This window comes from Myiozetetes cayanensis, unplaced genomic scaffold, assembly GCF_022539395.1.
Source record: "Myiozetetes cayanensis isolate MyiCay16 unplaced genomic scaffold, myiCay2020 scf10, whole genome shotgun sequence".
Taxonomy (NCBI): Eukaryota; Metazoa; Chordata; class Aves; order Passeriformes; family Tyrannidae; genus Myiozetetes; species Myiozetetes cayanensis.
Genome location: NW_026086605.1, coordinates 9,884,604 through 9,902,678, shown reverse-complemented (window position 1 = coordinate 9,902,678; position 18,075 = coordinate 9,884,604). Strand labels below are relative to the sequence as shown.

The window sequence follows — 18,075 nt, the reverse complement described above, 5'->3', positions numbered from 1 at the left end:
ATGCAACACTTCCACTGATAGCCCAAAATAAGGTCCAACTGTTACTTTTGACTCTGTTGCAGTATGAAGTGTTTTTGTATTTTTGTATCATTTTCAGCTAATTATAACTTCCCTTTTTTGTTTTCATTGATACATCTCCAATGCAAAGACAGTGCCGTTAAATACATATGCATTGTTTCCTTTAAAGGTTAAGCTAGCTTCTACTGACTTATTAATTCTGAGTTTATTGATTCAATGTGTATCTATGAAAATATTTTTTTATTTTGTACTTTTGTTAGATATTCTTCCTGGTAAGATTAGGATGGGGACAGTTTATTTTAGTGAATGTATGTACCATCACATGGTAATTAGATGCAGAGACCAGTGTGTACAGATATATTGTAACTGCAGCTCAGCATTTTCAGAGTGATTTGTATCTGCAGAAAGAAAAAGCCTACGATCTTATTTTCTTTATGTGAGAAGAAGGCACAAGGGAAGCGTGATTCAAGGGAACACATCAGAATTGAGACAAGCAGGTCTGTGAACTACGTGCATTTTGATGCACAGATATTAAATGAATTTAAAGTTGAATTTTTGTTGCTTAGACAGTTACGGAAACACATCAGTGTTTCTGAAAGAGTTTGTGCTCTGAAGCCTTATGCAGGTGTTGTGTGCATTGCGTGTCAGGGACTTGAACCTCTCTCGCTCAAGTTTTACAAGTATCTTGTGTGCACCCTTCACACTTATGCAGTCAGCAGTGTTACAGTCTTGAATCAGGGCTGGAAAATAACTGGCTGCTTATACAGTCACGCTTTAGCCTTAATCTTGAAATAATGAGGGAAAGCTTGTCTTTGGATGACGCTGTTAGACTGAAAATAGAGAGAACTCTGCTCTCTTCAGATGGCATTTAAACTAGTAGGGGTGATAGGGAGTAATTTAAAATTCATGTTAAATAGCTTTCTAACAGATAACATCTTTATGAGAATTCCTAGAATTTGTGTAGGGAGGATAATGCTCTTTGGTTTGAGCAGGGCAAAAAACGATGGACCCTGCTGACCTTGGTAATTTGTGAGTCTGGATCTGCCTCCTACACTGGCCTTGTATATCAGGAGGTATTGGGGGCTGAAAAGAAAAATTAAAATATGCTAAAAGCCACTTTACTGCTAAAACAGTAAAATTAAGCCTAATTTTGCTTTGTGTTTAACTATACTTTTGCATTTGGAAGAGTATAATTACATTTCATGCTTTGGCTTTAGTAATTGATAGCAATGATCAGGAGGGTTTCTCTTCTCTTCTGCAGTTTTCCTGAAGAGTGTTTGCCCTCCCAGCCTCCCTTCTGTCACCATTCACTGTTTCCCCAAAGCATCAGCCTGTAGTCAGAGCATATTAAACATTAGGAATGTAGGGACTGTAGAAAGTATTTGATCTCTCTCAGATGATGATCAGTGACACGAGGTTAAACTCATACAAACCTATAGGCTTCAGTTTAGGCAGGAGTTGCCCCCAGATCAGATGAATGATGATCATGTGATTTTGTTCTCCTTTCCTCTGCAACAAGATCACTGAGATCCCTTTTGGGGTGTCTTGTTGGACCAGTCACTTAGTGCTGTTGCCGTGTTGGACACTGGCAGACCCTCATCTTTGCTTGTGGAATGTAACTGAAGGTTAAAACACTTTATCTGAAGCCTTTGGTTTTACTCTACAGCTATCAGGGGAACCAGTTTGCTTTCTGATAAGAGATTGGATTAAACATGCCAACAGCTCCTTTCACCTAAAAATCTGCAAAACACTTAAAGAGTTGTCATGGAGTATGGCTGACATCTGGAAAAACTAGTATAGAGCAAGTACAAAGTGTGGTGCAGGCACCTCCTGACTCACAGCTATTTTAGACTAGGAGCACTGCTGAAGTATTTGAATGTAGTGTTTAATCTCTATCCATAGCTGGCCACATCTAGCTTGTCTCTCCTGTACCATTTGAAATTCTTTTAAGGCCTGTAGGTCCCACTTCCTTTGCAATATACTCATTGAAGTTCTTTTGGCTTTTTCTTTCATATTGTCATCTTTATTATTCTCACTGTCAGATTAATGCCATGTGGTGTATTAAATTCATGTATGTTTACGTTTTTTTTTAAAGTGACAGTAAGTTTAATTTAAAAAACCACCAAACAACTTCTAATTATTTTTGGCTGTACTTATTGCTTTCTATTTGTTAAAAATGACACCTGGTATCTTTGGTATGCAAACCAGCAGTTTCTCTTTGTTAGAAGAAGATCCTCAGTGAATTAAGTGAATGGCGCTCTATGAAGTAACGTGTGGTCATGTAAAACATGTTCTTTAGTAGGTGGCTACTCAGTGTGTGCCAAGTTGAATCAAATCAAAATCTAAGAATATTTATAGAATTTAGACCATCAGAAATACCATGTTGTGTGAAGCAAGTTCTTGCAATTTTCTGTTGCATGATCAGATTCATTTATACTTTTGATTATGATCCTATGGAGTTTTGATGTGCACAACTCTTGTGAGTCCAGTTTACGTCTTGTAATGCTACCTGCAGAAGTCTTCTCTAGTGAACAGATTTTTTAATTGAGCTGATGCTTTTGGTTTATTTAGAAGAAAGCAACTGATCCTGATAGCAAACTAGCTCAGTGAACTAAGTTCTATGAAACAGACTAATTATTCCATATTTAGTAATGTAAAAAATGCTGCAGTAACATTTCACAGTGATAATGACCCTTCATCTAAGGATTGGGAATTTGGAAGATTATTTTAACTAAGAGAGGGAAAGGAAGAGGTGTGGTAAACCTCAGAAGAGGAGAGCATTTGTCACTCCCTTTAGAACCACTGGTGGGACTTTGGATTAGGAATTTGTATTTGTTATTCAACATTCCAGTTTTGTTTTCTCTTGATTTTGAAATATTCAAAAAAAGAGATATGTTGTTTCTACTTGGTGAACCACTTTAGGTGGTCTTTCTAAAATGTGTGTTTTTTAAAGTGTGGTTTCCTGCTTTATTTCCAACCTTCCCTTTGTTTTGGGATTTTCAAACACCTATCTTTCCTTTGACTATTATTTTTGAGGTAGCTTTAATAAAGAATTTAATTTAAACCATCTATTTGGAGTCCCTTTTATAGTAGTAATGTTTGATTTAATGTTTCTGGATTTGCATGCTTTCAAGTATTTATAATTAATTTCTGTGTAAATGAAACAGCTAATCCTGAGAGAAACATTCAGTCACTCCAGTGAAGGGACTGTGAATTCTGTGCTTAGGTTGCTTCAGACCTGAGAGCTGGGCCAAGTGGAACCTGCTGTTGGGTGTTAGTACTCTGCTGGTGAGAAAATGGACTGGAAACAAGGTGGCTGTGTGAAACCTGATTCCCAAGAGTGACTGTTCACACCAAAAGTTGAACTAAAACAATTTTTCAGTGACTTTCTTAGGCCTGGTGTGAGTTTAGGGCTTAGTCAGGCTTGACTATCTTATTTTTAGAAGTACCAATGAATAAGGCAGTTGAGTTTACAAGGTTTTTTGTAATGAGCTCTCTAAGAAAATAAGTTGGAAAGGGTTTTACTTGTTGCTTTTCCTGCTCGTAGCTGCTTTTGGCTTGTGGTTATCAAACTGTCATGTTGATGAACATCTAGTTCTGTGTTTTCTGAGTCACTACCTGCAAGGGGATGTTTTAAAGGAGCTGCTGAGGTACAGCTTTAGTGACAAAAGTACATCTGCAGGTGATCCTGATGACAGTCTGACTGAGTTGATCATGATCAGTTGTTTCCTTCCATCCTTTTTTTCTTAGCCTTAACCTGACAGCAGAGTACCTAAGGTGGTGCCATCTCAGAAACCAGCAGCTGAGCTGGAAATGATGGAGATGAGTGCAGGCACTGTAAAGCAGCTCCAAAGATGAGTATCAACTAGGTAACCCTGAGCTCAGGGAGCTGTAAATGGGATCACTTGATGCACAAGGTGTGCTATTTAGCAACTTGTGACAGTGTTTGTTGTAAACCAGAGTTTGTCACTTGGTCTTTGTGTTATCCAGCTGACCAGCAGCTGGCCTGTGGACCATGGAGCCAGATATTAATGTCATTGTTCCAAGCATTCATTAAAAAAAGAGAAAGTAAAGTTTTTGAAGTAAAGTTCAACACACTGAACAGAGGGAAGAATTCTAAGGGTCATCCTGTTTTGTGGAAACGAGACTAAGATTTGTCTTGTCCAGCCTGTGAAGATTAAAACTGATAAGGGTTTCTCACTGCATTCCCAATGAGGTGTGAGTATGAACCCTGAGGATGAAAATGTATAAATCTTGTTGACAGAAGATTAAACAGCAATAAATTGGCTATAAATAAATTTTGGCTTGAAATGAGAAGGCGGCCCATGCTACCTCCATCAGCTGAGTGTAGGACAGTCCTTCCAGGAGCAGTGGGAGAGGTGCTACTTGATGAAGCTTTGGCTGAGATCTTACTGGTTTTGTTCTCAGGAATTAACTGTATTTAGTGCTGTGGTGTGTAAAACAGTCATGAGGAATGTGATGCACGCAGGTTGTGTCTTCTGTTATGCCTTTGCATGCCTTTCCCATGGAGGAGAAAGATAACTAGTAGAGAAACAGCGATAAAGTTCTATTAAGAAATGCTGCTTATGATAAGGAAAAAATACTGGGAGCTGCTATTTATGCCTCCTTTCTGATAATGTCATGAGGATAGCCAGCATGTGTCATTCTCTCCTGGAAAATTATGGTACATTTTGACTCTCTCTAATGGCTGCCTTGTTTAATTTTTTCTGAAATGCCACATTGCTGGTAGGAAGGGAACCATATACATACAACCTGTGCTCACAATCTGGGAACTGGCATAGCAGTGTTGTATTGCTAAGCAACAGTTGGCATCATGCTGTCTACTTCCCTGCTCATTCTTTTTGCCTGAAAAAAACCAGATCAGCATCTAGCTTAAAGTTTAAGTAGTGAAAAAACAGTAGTGGGTTGATTTCTTATTTTGTGTAAAGTTTGTTATTATTTTTTAGTAAAGCATTAAATAACGATTCAGAGAAATACAGCCAGGATGTGATTTGTTCATCCCTAGGATGGAAAATCCTAGTGATCTTGGTGCCTTGAACTGGGATGTTTGTCATGTGAAATGAGGCCAGTTTTCTATAGGAATGCCAGATCTCACAAATATGGCATGAACTAGCTAAGTTACATACTAATGTGCATCTTTGTACTAGTGGATTGTAGCATCAGAATAGGTCTTAATTATTCTCTTTAGTGCCTATGTACATTGTAGGAGTTAACATGAAAAGATGAAGATTTGTGTACTGGAGAGCAATATTGATAGCCCTGGATTTTAAATGTGGGGTTTTTTTGATTAAGTGAGGACTTTCTTTGTTGCTTCTGTAAAAGTTAATTGTACACTTGCATAAGAAAAAAGCACTTAAAGAAATATAAATAAAAATCCTGATAGGAGATACTACTAGTTAAGTAATGCTGTGTGGATACCTTTTTTGACTTTTGTACTAAGTAAAATTTGTTGATTGCCAAGCTTGTTAGCTAAATGTCAGATATGCACTGAAAATTTATCCTCTTTTCTTTCCTACTTTGTAAGATGTAGATAATTTTTGTGCTATATAAGGTTTTTGTGGGATTTGGTCCCACTCTCCCCCTGCCCCCAGTAGTTTGGGAAGGGGATTTGTTGTGGGTTTTCAGTGGTTTTTGTTTGTTTGTTTTTGTTTTGTGGGGGGGGGTTGTTTGGTTTTGTTTTGGTTTTGTTTTTTTTTGTTTGTGTGGGGTTTTTTTCTTTTTTTTCCTTTCATTGCTCTTGTGACTCTTCATTTTTGTAACTACAGCAAATCATGCAGCATTCCCAATTTCCAGTTTTTATTAACTACATTCCCAGCTATTTGTTGATGTCGGGACATTTTTAAAGTATATTTTGACCAAGCTCAGGAAAGAGATATTTTGCTACTTGCTTTATTGAAAATTTTCCTCTGTCTACCAGTCATATACTACATTTTCTTCTTCCTTTACTGTGTTCCAATAACTTTTGTGTAAGTACATATGCCTAGACATTCATACAGCCTTCATTTAATGAGTAGTTAGACTGTACATATTAAGATCCTTCATATTTCAAAATTATTTCTGGTTATTCGTGCTGCTGTTTGTTAAATCTTATAGTTATTTTCTAATGTGTCTGTCTGGTACTTCGATTTGCAGAACAAACATGTTGTGCCATGAGTGGTTGTAAAAGTGAGTGTAAAATAGCAAATGTTTTGCAAGGAACTGGTTGTGTGAACGTTTTCCCAAGCTGCAGTGGTGTGAATTACACATTACTAACGAGTTACAAATTACAGACACCTTTTCTGACTGTAGGGATGAGCCAGAAGACAAGTTTCTTTGTACTATTTGCCAGCTGACTTTTCAGTGAAGTTCAAGGTCTTATTACCTGCAGGAGAGGCTAAATGCCCCAGTACTCTATAGTTCAACAATATCCTTAAGCAGTTGATTTTGGTCTTTAGTGCTTCTTAGATGGTAAAGGCTGGGGCTAAAGGGAGCTTCAGATGGGAAATTTTCAAGTTGCAATTCCCTCAAGGTTTTTTTTCCCTGACAGAAAGACATACCAACCAGGACCATCAGCCTGGCAATATTCAAAAATATTTTTACATGCATATTGTCCAGATTTTTGCGGACTACCTCCAGACTTTCCCTTCAGTATCGCTCAGAAAACCTGGAAGTTTTGGGTTTTTTCCTATCACTTTTTAAAAGCTTTGTTGCTGCTGGAGGATGATAAAGGTTTGGTGTTTTTTTTCCCTATAGAGGAAATTGTTTTGCCAGGACCTGAGCTGTATGATGCATGCCCAAGTTCTGGTAATATGAGTCACGGCATTGAATGATACTATCCGTAATTGGAAAAAGGCATTTGGGGGACATCTGGAAAATGATGGTCTGTTTTGTTGGTAGAAAGATCAGGATAGAAGAACTTCTACAATAGGACATAAGCCTTGCTTGGTTGCTGTATTATGCACAACTTTAGAAGAATATTTAATATGCACAATCTACTTCTGCATGGTTGACTTCAGCATTGAAAAGACTGGAATCGATGTATCTCTTTGTTTTGGGATAATAGTTCCCTTGCACCATATGAAATTTTGAAATTTAGAGTTTGAGACAATAGAAGAATCAGAAGTCAAACTTTGCCCCTGTGTGATTCTAACAATATATTAATACCTGTTTTCTACCTATAGGAAATCTGTCCAGTCTAAGTCGTCTTGGCCTGAGGTACAATAGGCTGTCAGCAATTCCGAAGTCTTTAGCAAAATGCAGTGAACTTGATGAACTGAACTTGGAGAACAACAACATTTCCACTTTGCCAGAGGTGAGAATTAGAAGGAGTGGACTGGGGAGGAAATGCTGCTGTAGGGCATCGGTGTTTTGTAAAGGGAGTGGAACATGTGAAGTGATTTTTGTCTTGCATCCTACCTCTGAGGAATACCCCTTGTTTTAATCTACATGTGTGTAATGTGAATTACTGCAATTCTACACATATTAGGTATATCAAATTAGTATGGAAGAACTAGTGTCATACAACTTCAGTTAAAACTGGGAGCTACATGAGATTGTATTTGCTGTCCTGTCTCTTTAGAGAACTTTAAGTAATAAGTCCAGGTTCCCCCCATTCAGCTACATAAGTGTTTCTCAGTGTTTCTGTTTTATGAAGCATTAGTGCCTGGAAATAATTGCTCTGATAACAGAAAAAAAGATTGTTGTGATTGTTTCTTATTTTGGATATTTTTTCCATTTCTTTAGAACCTTCTGAAATTAAGGTTTCAGGACACAACATAAAGTTTATAGTCTCTTCTGTTTTAATGATGGTCCAAACTGCTTTCCTAAACTGTCATCCGCACACTCCAAAGTTGTCTAAATTACTAGGATAAAATGAGTTAAATGGTTGTCTAAAGATGGGTTTAGGGAACTATACATAGAAAAAAACCCAAAATGCATTTGGAGTTAGACAAAATACTTTTAGTAATGAAGTGCAGTGAGTGATTAGTTTCCTTCAGATAAATTTTTGAACTCGGCAATGATAGACTGAAAACAGAGCATTTAACAAGTATTTGGGCACACACTGTAATTTAAGAAAATGCTGAGTGAAAGCAACCAGGCCGCTTTTAAGATGAGAGCTGAGCTAGCCCACCCCACCCAGAGGTGTTATAAAAACAACTATGGTATAATTACAGAAAGCTAATGTGAGGGAAGATTACTTGCTTTAAAATACATTCAGTTGCAGTACAAACCTCTGTGTGACTGTGCTGCCTTCCTCGGGTATATTTGCCAACAATAAGTTAACACTTAAGCTGCTACCTTGCACAAGTACATAGTTTATACTGTAATCTGTTTAAAATAAAACATGCTGTGCTATAAGACAAAGAACTGTACTTGTAGAAGAAATTTTTGAATTTCAAAACATAGCTGAAGCTGCTGACACAATGACTAATAAATATTTTATCTTAAAAGGATGGGCTGGGAGAAGGCAGCGCTGCCACAGCTCTCATAGATGTAAGAGCATTGTTCTCTTTGTACTGCCAGAGCTCTCTTGCTTCTCTTCAAATGTGTTTAATTACTCTAGGCTATTACAGTGTATTAGCTAACATATTTTTGATATTTTTTTGGTATGCAAGCAGACTTCAAAAATGGCTTTTTGAAATGCCAAGATCCATTTGGAGCAATAAAGTGTGTTAGTAACAGAGCTCAGGGACTGCCTAACCCTAGGAAAAAAGAATATCTGTTAATTAAAGTATAGGTAGAAGCAATATTTCCTAATCAAAGATTATACTAGCTAATGATTAGGTTAGATTAATACTGATTTGAAGATCCATTATTTTGTCTGTAGGGGGAAAAGTGCTTCACTAATACTTACTGAGATGCCCCCAGTGTCTAAAGTTTTAGCCATGACATGCAGACAAGTCCCTATTTAATACTGTTTCATTTACAATAACGTTAATAAACTATTTATAAAAGTAACCAAAGCTTTCCTGGTGAAACAGCAAATCCTTGTGTTACAGTGAATATAGCACTCAAATTGCAATCCAGAAATACTGACATTAGGAATATGGTTGGAATCATTATCTTGTTACCACTCATTCCTGATTGCAGATGTTGCATTATTTATGGTATGTAATGCCATGCATAAATCTCCAATTTCTGTAATACATAATCAAATAGGCCCAAATTCAAGTTGGTGTAGTAATAAGCAAAGGTGGCACTTCAGCAGTAATTTAAATCTCATTATTCATCTCCACAGTTCCAGCAACGTGCTTGGCACATAACTAACAGATAAACTGAGATATGCACTGCTGAGATTTCAGAATCTAATTAGGTTGCAAAGAGAAATGAAACTCTGGATTCAATGGACAACAGTGTAATTCCAGGCTTCTTGCTTTTCATTTCTTAAGGAGGGGGGCAGATGGAGTACTAAATACTTAGGAATATTTTATAAACAGGAAAAAAACATGGAATTTCCAAAGCATTCCCATTCTTTTTGTCTGTTCTGTCTGATTATCTGAAACTGTTATGGCCTGACAAGAAACTTCTACCAGTTGTGATCACCATATGGATTTTTATTAAATTAACGAAGATTCATACTGGAAGTGTCAAAGGCCTGTTGTGGAAGCCAGTGCACGAGGCTGATACATCTTTGGGCCCCTCTCTCAGCTGTGGTGTCAGAACTGGGTGAGCAGCAGGTGGGCAGCGTTGGCCACAGCTGGGACTGCTGCTCAGGATGGGCACACTGTCCCTGCACTCCTGTAGCAATGTGTCATTACAAAGATTACTTTCAGAGGACAAAAGAGTTCCCAAATCTCCTAAACTTGTGCTTTTAAATGTGGTACGTTTTCTTTTTTTCGTTTCTGTCAATTTGCAAGGAGGAAGGGGGAAATAAGGTAACGGCTGGTGACTGTGAGCAGAGACTGTTGTTGATGGCAGTTTTATCAAATTTAACACTGGTTTGTGTGTTGCAACACTTACTTAGGGGATGGAATTGAGGGGGGAGAAACATTTCTAATTAGACCCATAAGGGAAGTGAGATGTATTCAAATAAATCTGTCCTAAGTTCCTGGGTGGTTTTCTTCTTTCTACAGGGTCTTTTATCCAGCCTTGTCAAACTGACTAGTTTAACACTGGCCAGGAACTGCTTCCAGTCCTATCCTGTGGGTGGCCCGTCCCAGTTCTCCACAATCTACTCTCTCAATATGGAGCACAACCGCATCAATAAAATCCCCTTTGGAATTTTCTCTAGAGCTAAAGTATTAAGTAAGCTGAACATGAAGGTGAGGCACAGAAACATGCTACTGTGTAAAATCAATGAGGAACACTGTTTGCTGCTCCGTGAATTCTGGCAGACCTAATGATATAAGGAATGAATTTATTACACTGAACTGGATGCTGCTGCTGTCACGTACAGAAACAATTCTGTATTAGTCAAATATTGTACTATCGACGTTAATTATTTGTCTTTATGCTTTTTAGTTAAGATTTTGTCACATTTGCTTGAGTTTGAGCAATGAAAAAAAGAAAGTTGGTTGCAAGGTTCTTGAATATTCATGAGGGACACAAGCATGTAGATAAGTTTATTTCTCCCTCACACACTGTTACAGTTTAGATTATAAACAAAATTATGTAAAATATTTTTTTATATATTTTTCAAAATCTAAGTTTGGAGACTTTGGGCAGTAGTTGCAGAGCACAGCAAAAGAACTTTTAAAGTGTGCTATATAGAGTGAAGAGAAGTAGGGAAAAGAGATGGTGTTTTTCTATGAATAGGTTTATTTCAAGTTCTTAAATTATTTTAAAAAGGAAATGTTTGAGCAGTAGGTAAGTTCAGCTACTGTTTTAGAATATAGTTTGACACAAATGGGGTCTCAATTTGCATTGGCTGGTTTTTATCACATACCCATTTGTAACTTTGCCTGTTTATGAGGACTTTGTATGAACATTTTTTTAAAGATTACGTGATGTTGGGTCTAGATCAAGTATTACAGCAACATTTTGAGCAATAAGATGTTCAGATTAATTTCAGATGCTTTTACTCTGAGCCATTTAGGTATAGGGTTGTTTTTTTTTGGTGGGGGGAGAGTGTTCTTTTGTGGGGTTTTTTGTATGTTTATTTTTTTTTCTGTTAATTATGATGGTATTTTTTGGTGGTGGTGTTTTTTCTTTTCATTGGTTTGTTTGCATTTTCTTTTATAACTCCCTATATTTTTAGGATTCAAGCATTGCTGATAGCACCTTTGTAACTTATGGAGGATTTTCTGTTCTTTCTTTTTTTCCCCCCACCCTCCATTGTATTCAGCAAAAATAGGATGAAAATTGTTTTAACCACTGGGATGCATACAATCTTGAGAATAATGTACTTTTAATTTTTCCACTTCAGTCCATATCAGTAACAGAGAGTCAATTCTGTAACTCTGGGTTGGTACTACTTATTTTTGGAGGAATTTGAAAAGAAACTGGCCAATTATCAATGTATTCTTCTGATTTAATTATCGACTATGTTGTTATGAAGTCTTTTTGTAAGCAGCTTGTTTAATCTCTTGCCAAGTTCTTGCAAGCGCAGACCTTAAGTGTTTGATATGTTAAATCACAGGACAATCAGCTGACCTCTCTCCCCTTGGACTTCGGGACTTGGACTAGTATGGTAGAACTGAACTTAGCGACTAATCAGCTCACAAAAATCCCTGAGGATGTATCTGGGCTTGTTTCTCTTGAGGTGAGAAGAGTGTAAACTAACAGCTAAGTGAATCCCTCAAAATAGGCATTCTTTGCTTCAGGTTTAAGTTATATTACTTTTGGGTCAAATAAAACCAAATAAATGTGTATGTGTGCTACTTAATCTGCTCTTGCATCTGTTTATGGCTGTCATCAACAGCTTTTTGAATGTTGTTCTTTAAGCTCTAGATGAGTGTCTGTGCATAAACAACTAAGCACAGATATATTTTTAGCTATGTAGAAAAAAAATCTTCCTCAACAGAAAGTTAGTTTTGTAAATGCAATGGCACTGAACTTGGTTCAATTCCAGGAGACCAGCATGGAAGCAGCAGGGATCAGAAAAGCATAATGAAATAGTCTACAGCCAGAGGTGCCTTGAATGTAGTGCTGTGAACCCTGTAGGCAGCCAGGTGGGAATTCTCAGCCTTTGAGGGGGAAGAGCTTGTAGGTTGAAGCTGTGAACTACACCTGTTGTGTCCCCTCATCCTGTTTCCCAAGGTACCATCAGCAGAGACAAATTAATTACCCTGGAGGGACATAAAGGCAGAGGTACTTGTTTGGGCAGTTGAGGGGACTTTGTAACCTCTCTGAGTTGCTGGGAAAAGTCTGGTAAAGAACAATAGCAAATGGCATGTTTGAGATTGTGAATTTCTAGTGTGACTTCTGCTGTGAATGTTTAATTATTCCTGTAGTTTGGGGAAAAATTACATGACAGAGTAGCAGCTATTTAATGGCCCGGTTCCCTTTTAAGTTTAAGGCTGTGGTTGATGTGACTGGGAAGTTAGTAACCTAACAACTGGATTTGCTGGTGGTCTGTCTGCTGCTGAAGCTGGAGAGCTGCGTGGTCTGCAGACCCATTGCCACTGTTTTTCTCTGTAATTAAAGAACCAAATACAAAGAGCTATTTGGGCAGTGTTTACACAAAAGGGAAGGTTCCCACAGCAGTGCTAAGTCAGCTGCTTTGCACGTAGGTAATATTTTCTGTTCCTGCCTTTGTTTCTTGTACGTGATTAAAACATTACTATTCTTACCATTCTGTGTATATCGTAGTGCATAAAGGAAGGTCACTGAAATACTGCTTGTGCTAATGCTTTGGCTTTTTTTCATTTTGATTTTCACTTTGATTTGAACCTTGTTTCTGTTCTGTTCCTGCCTTTGGTGTTTCCATGTTACGTGAAGCCAGTAAGAGTTGGGACAGGCATTTACAGCCTTGGCTGGCTGTGTGTGGCTGGGACCAGGGTCCACACTGGCTGCTTTTTCACATGCTCGTGTTTCAATGTGCCTTCTTAAATAACTAGATAGTAGCATTGGTTTGTCAGTAATTAATTACCTGATTACTTGCTGTGCTGAGGCTTGATTACTTCTAAGAACTGCAGGACTTCTTGGGAGAAAAAATGGTATATTAGTGTAACCCCCTGTTAACTTGTGGAATAATGAATAACTCTGTTAATTGACACTGTAAATGGGGATGCATTTCTTGAACCTGAGGTATTTATAATTCAACTTAGAAAGGAGGATAAAAACAAGAGGATAGCATTGTAGTAGGGGTGGGTGAGTGATAGGAGACTGTTCTGGAAAGGCAGTGGGTACCTGTGTTGTGCTGATTTTCTGCTTAGGTCCTTCCTTCTTTATGTTTATTTGCTGGTGCTCCTAACCAAAGGGACAGAGGGAGAAGAGGAAGTACTAAGCTTTTTAAGGAGGACTTGGCAAGCACAGCAAATAATGTAAAACATGATTATGAGATAGCTATAAGGAAGCATAACAAAATGATAGGCAAGTCCAGGGAGAAGTTGTTTTTCTTTGGTCATTTGAAGAAATAAGGTCTTTTTTGTTTTTGCTTTGCATTTATTATTATGTATAACAATATTTGAAAGAAGTATGCCCTAAATGTATTTGTATCATTAAAGACTTTAAAAAAATTATGTTAAATCACTGACTTATTGTTGATTGGGGTTTTTGGTTGGTTTTTTGTTTGTTTGTAGTTTTTGTTTGGTTTGGGTTTTGTTTGTTTTAAAATTTTCATTACTTCCGTATGATGTATGTGTAGGCTAATCTTGGATTTCATTGCTTGAAAATATAAAAAGATTGTGTCTTAACCTGTTACTTACTGCGCTGCTGAAATTCTGTGTGTTTGGGTTTGTTGGTGTTTTTTTTAGGTTCTTATCTTGTCCAACAATCTCCTAAAGAAACTTCCCCATGGAATTGGAAATCTGCGGAAACTCCGAGAGTTAGATCTAGAGGAAAACAAACTGGAATCCTTGCCAAATGAAATAGCTTACCTCAAGGATCTGCAGGTGAAACAATAATTGGTCGTGATAAACATCTTACGTCCTTTATTTACACCATGCTGATTTAATTACAGCTGTTTGAGACTGGACATAGAACCAAAACTTAAGAATCTTGTGCAGCTTCACCCACAATTAGTCCCCACTAATTGTTCCACAGCTTCATTAGTTAATATTGAACAAACAATTTTTGAAGCTTTTAACTGTTGTACCATAACTACAGTACCACCACAGGAATAGCCCCTGATTTCAGTCATACTCATGAAATCTTTTATGCTCAGGTGTGTGTTTTATTATGCACTATTTTATTTTTATGTTTAGTGATGCCTAATAGAGCTTTGAAATGTTGTTGAATGGTTGAAATTTTTCTTGCTCAAATGCAGGAGAGTAGAACCCATCCATTTATCAGCTTTCTATCTTGTTACTTGCTGTCGTTCCAAGGAAAAGTCCTTAGGTTAATTTTTATAAATGTGTTTTTCCCTTAGAAATTGGTTCTGACTAACAATCAGCTGACCACCCTTCCCAGAGGTATCGGTCACCTTACCAATCTGACGCACCTTGGGCTCGGAGAGAATCTTCTCACGCATCTTCCTGAGGAAATTGGTAAGATCCCTTTTTCTGGTTTGGTGCAGCATGCCTGAGCCAAAGCACTTGTGATAGGCATCTACTCTGCTCATACGTAAAAGCCACAGAATTCATTTGAAACTTCTAAATATGCACAACCTGATGTGAAGCATGTGCCACAGGAGCAGCACTAGAGTGTATGATCTTTATCTTGCTGAACTGTAGTGAAAAGCTTGCTCTGTTTTTTTCAGTTCTGCTGCAGAAAGCTGCTGAACACACACTAACTTTAATGTATTCCTTTTCTCTCCAAATTCTCCCACAATTTGTGTATTACCCATCACTCAACTTCATGAATCTATTCTTGGAAAGAGAAAGGAAATGCACTGATCCTACTCTAATGCCATGATGTAAACAAAACCCTTATGTAAAGTGTAGACAGCTGAAGCAAATGTTTCTCCTGGAAGTACCTCTGCACATGCTTTTGTTTATAGGCCATCATATTGTTCTTCACCTCGATGAGGTAAGAAGAGGAAATCTACAGAAACAAAGGAAGGAATAGGATTTTTTTTGGTTTTTTGGTCTACCTGAGACATTCAGACTAGATGGTTTCAGAGCATCTGAAACTGAGAGCCCATATTTGTTTTATAATTAGTGGCCAGGATATATGTCCAGAGCATGATTCTGAGCATCAAATAGATGTTCAAATCTTATGGTTAAGCTTATTCTGGAGGAAAAAATGATGGGGCAAGCTACACAAAGCACAGTGTGGTCAGAAACAGCGATGTGCAGATGGTCTGTCCCAGCATCTTTAGTGAAGAGCCATTACAGCTTCTGCTCATCTTGTATGTACCTAAATGTGCAAAAAGCCTAAAGCTATCTAAACCTGAAGCTTTGTAATGCAGTTCATAAGTTAGTGGTGACTGCTTCATGTATCATGTTATCAACTATTTCTCATTATTTTTTCTATAGCTTTTCCTTTTTGTGGGTTTTCCATGCTACGACTCCTGGCTACTGCTTTCTTTTGTGAAAGATTAAATAGTCTTTTAGGTTACAGGAGATGTTTATGGTATATAAGATTGGAAAATGTTTTAAGGAGAACTTCTGTGTTTTTCAAAGGAGGAATGGAAGACTTAAGAATGAGGAAATTGCTCTGTTTTCCAGCTTCTGGCTAATCTGTATTGCAGTATCCGTAGCAGAGGCAGGTTGTAAAATTTCAGTTCAGGAAAAAAGTTTCACACTTGTTCGTTCCATTTAATAAATTCACTGCTGTGCAGAGAGACACTCCTGCTTTCTTCCTGTGATACATGACAGTTACAGCTTCAGGTCTTTAATGTATGGCTTCTATTTACATAAAAGGTATGACATAGTTGGTTTTTAAAGAGATAATAGAGACTGTATGGTGTATGTATTTTCTAAGTCCTTCTGACTAAATAGCTGTTCAGTGTTGCTTGCAGTCGCGTAGCTCTTGTCTGAATGGTTATGGTGAAGCCCCTCTCAGTTCTCTTATACTCTGTATTTGCTTATTATCTAAAGGAGATGCAGCAATGGATATTTTTACAGCGAAACTAAAGCAAATTGGTTCTTGCTTAGGTACCAGTTACCAGAAATTGCTATGCTTGAAAACAGGGGTCTGGATGAGTGAGTGACTCAGTATTCTGTATAAGAAAGAATCTTCAAGTGGACTCAGAGCCTCTGTCTAAAAGTTATAAACTGCATGAGTAAAAAAGATACTAGCATTTATTATTTTATTTTAACCAGGTACACTGGAGAATCTGGAAGAACTGTATTTGAATGACAACCCCAATCTGCACAGCCTTCCCTTTGAGCTGGCTCTTTGCAGCAAACTGTCAATAATGAGTATTGAGAACTGCCCGCTCAGCCACCTTCCACCTCAGATTGTTGCAGGAGGACCCTCTTTCATCATTCAGTTCCTAAAAATGCAGGGACCATATCGTGCCATGGTCTGATGCTAATTGAATTGTCCAATACACTGTACAAAATACAAACTGCATTAATGTTGTAATTGTCTGTATATGTATATATAATATAATATATGTGGTTTATATTATATTATATATATATATAAATATATAAATAATATAAAAAGGCAAATTTAAGACTGCATTATGTGTTTCTGCTAATAGAGGAATCATAGCCATTTAGATTTTTTTTATTCTGTAAAAATGCTTGTCTAAGTTTTCTTTGCTGAACTTGATGGAAGTTGTCTGAATAATCTGAAATTGCCAGTTCATTTAAAGCAATTGCCAATGAACTCAAATTTTAAATTTAAGGGACAAAACCAGTTTTTCTTAGATTTACTTTCAGTTAAGAGAAATGTATAACCTTTATATAATGAACTTTTCTGTTCTCCTCCCCCCCCCTTTTTTTTTGTGTCAAAACCTGAAAGGGTCATGTGCCCTAAGGTTGGGATTTTCTTTTAACTTATTTTGAGATTTGAAGCAAATGGTGTTTTTATATTGTTTACAGTCAGAGTAAATCACTGGATCTTGTTTTATTCTGATTTGCTCTGTTTTAATCAATCATATCTAGAATTTATATGCCTCTGCTGATGAATTTTTATCAACCTGTTTGTATACTAAAAACATATACTCATCAGAACAACTGGCAGGTGAAAAGGATGCAGTCAAAACGAAAAGAAAAAAAAAAAAGCTTGAATTCCTTTAAGTCTTGCTTCCCTGAGTTATCAGTTGCAGGCATAACATATCTGAACTGAGCCTTTTGCGGTTGGTCTTTTCTAGCACAAAGTAAACCTTTCCAGATTGGTAAAAACGTCAACTATTCTCAGTGAAGAGCGGTTTTCGTTGTGTGAAGTAACAAGTCCATGAGGTCTAACAGTGCAGTTAAGTGACAAGGAAATAATATATATGTACATTTTTATTACAATGTTGAGTCGTAAACTACAACAGGCAATTTTAAGGATTCCCTAGACCTTGTACAATAAATGAATGTGTCTTACTTTTAAACACTGCAATATATGTAAGTTTTAAGGTTGGTTAACAATGTACTATGGTTTTATATCTTGACTTGCCTTGTACCTCCTTCCATTACGGAACTTCTGTGTCCAAGCACAATATCTTCACACTGTGCTGTTTTGCTGCTGAACTAAATGCACTTTTCCCCACAGCTGGGGCACTTGCTTCAAAATATTCAGTTCAGTATCTTGATTATTCTTTTTTAACTTCATCCTATCTGTTTCAGTATTAAACCGATCTATTAAAAAAGAGGCACCTTTTTCATTTGTGCAGAGATGTTGGTAGCTCAAGAGAAACACTGTAAGTGGTGGACATTCAGTTTTATCATTAATTTCTCGGTTGTTTAAAAGGCAGAAGATGCTTCAGGGAGATTTACACTATTGCTGCGTTGGTAGGGCCTTTTGCTGTCCTTTTTCAGGAGGGTAGGAACTCGAGGTGGTTGCATTCCATGATTCCCCAAGAACTGTTCAATTTATACTCATTGGAATTGCTGCTGGCGTAGTGTGACTTAGAGG

The 18,075-nt window shown here is 37.4% G+C and overlaps 1 protein-coding gene across 2 annotated transcripts in view; it reads left to right on the top strand.

Moving 5' to 3' along the window:
• Window positions 1-17,813, top strand: part of SHOC2 (SHOC2 leucine rich repeat scaffold protein) — a 62,246-nt gene extending 44,433 nt beyond the window's left edge. For both annotated transcript variants that reach the window (XM_050334329.1, XM_050334333.1), the window contains exons 4-9: window positions 7,200-7,330; window positions 10,092-10,280; window positions 11,597-11,719; window positions 13,875-14,012; window positions 14,489-14,606; window positions 16,326-17,813. In XM_050334329.1, the coding sequence (XP_050190286.1) occupies window positions 7,200-7,330; window positions 10,092-10,280; window positions 11,597-11,719; window positions 13,875-14,012; window positions 14,489-14,606; window positions 16,326-16,534 (908 nt within the window). In that variant the 3' untranslated portion in view covers window positions 16,535-17,813. The remainder of the gene's footprint in view (window positions 1-7,199; window positions 7,331-10,091; window positions 10,281-11,596; window positions 11,720-13,874; window positions 14,013-14,488; window positions 14,607-16,325) is intronic.
• The last annotated feature ends 262 nt before the right edge of the window (window positions 17,814-18,075 follow it).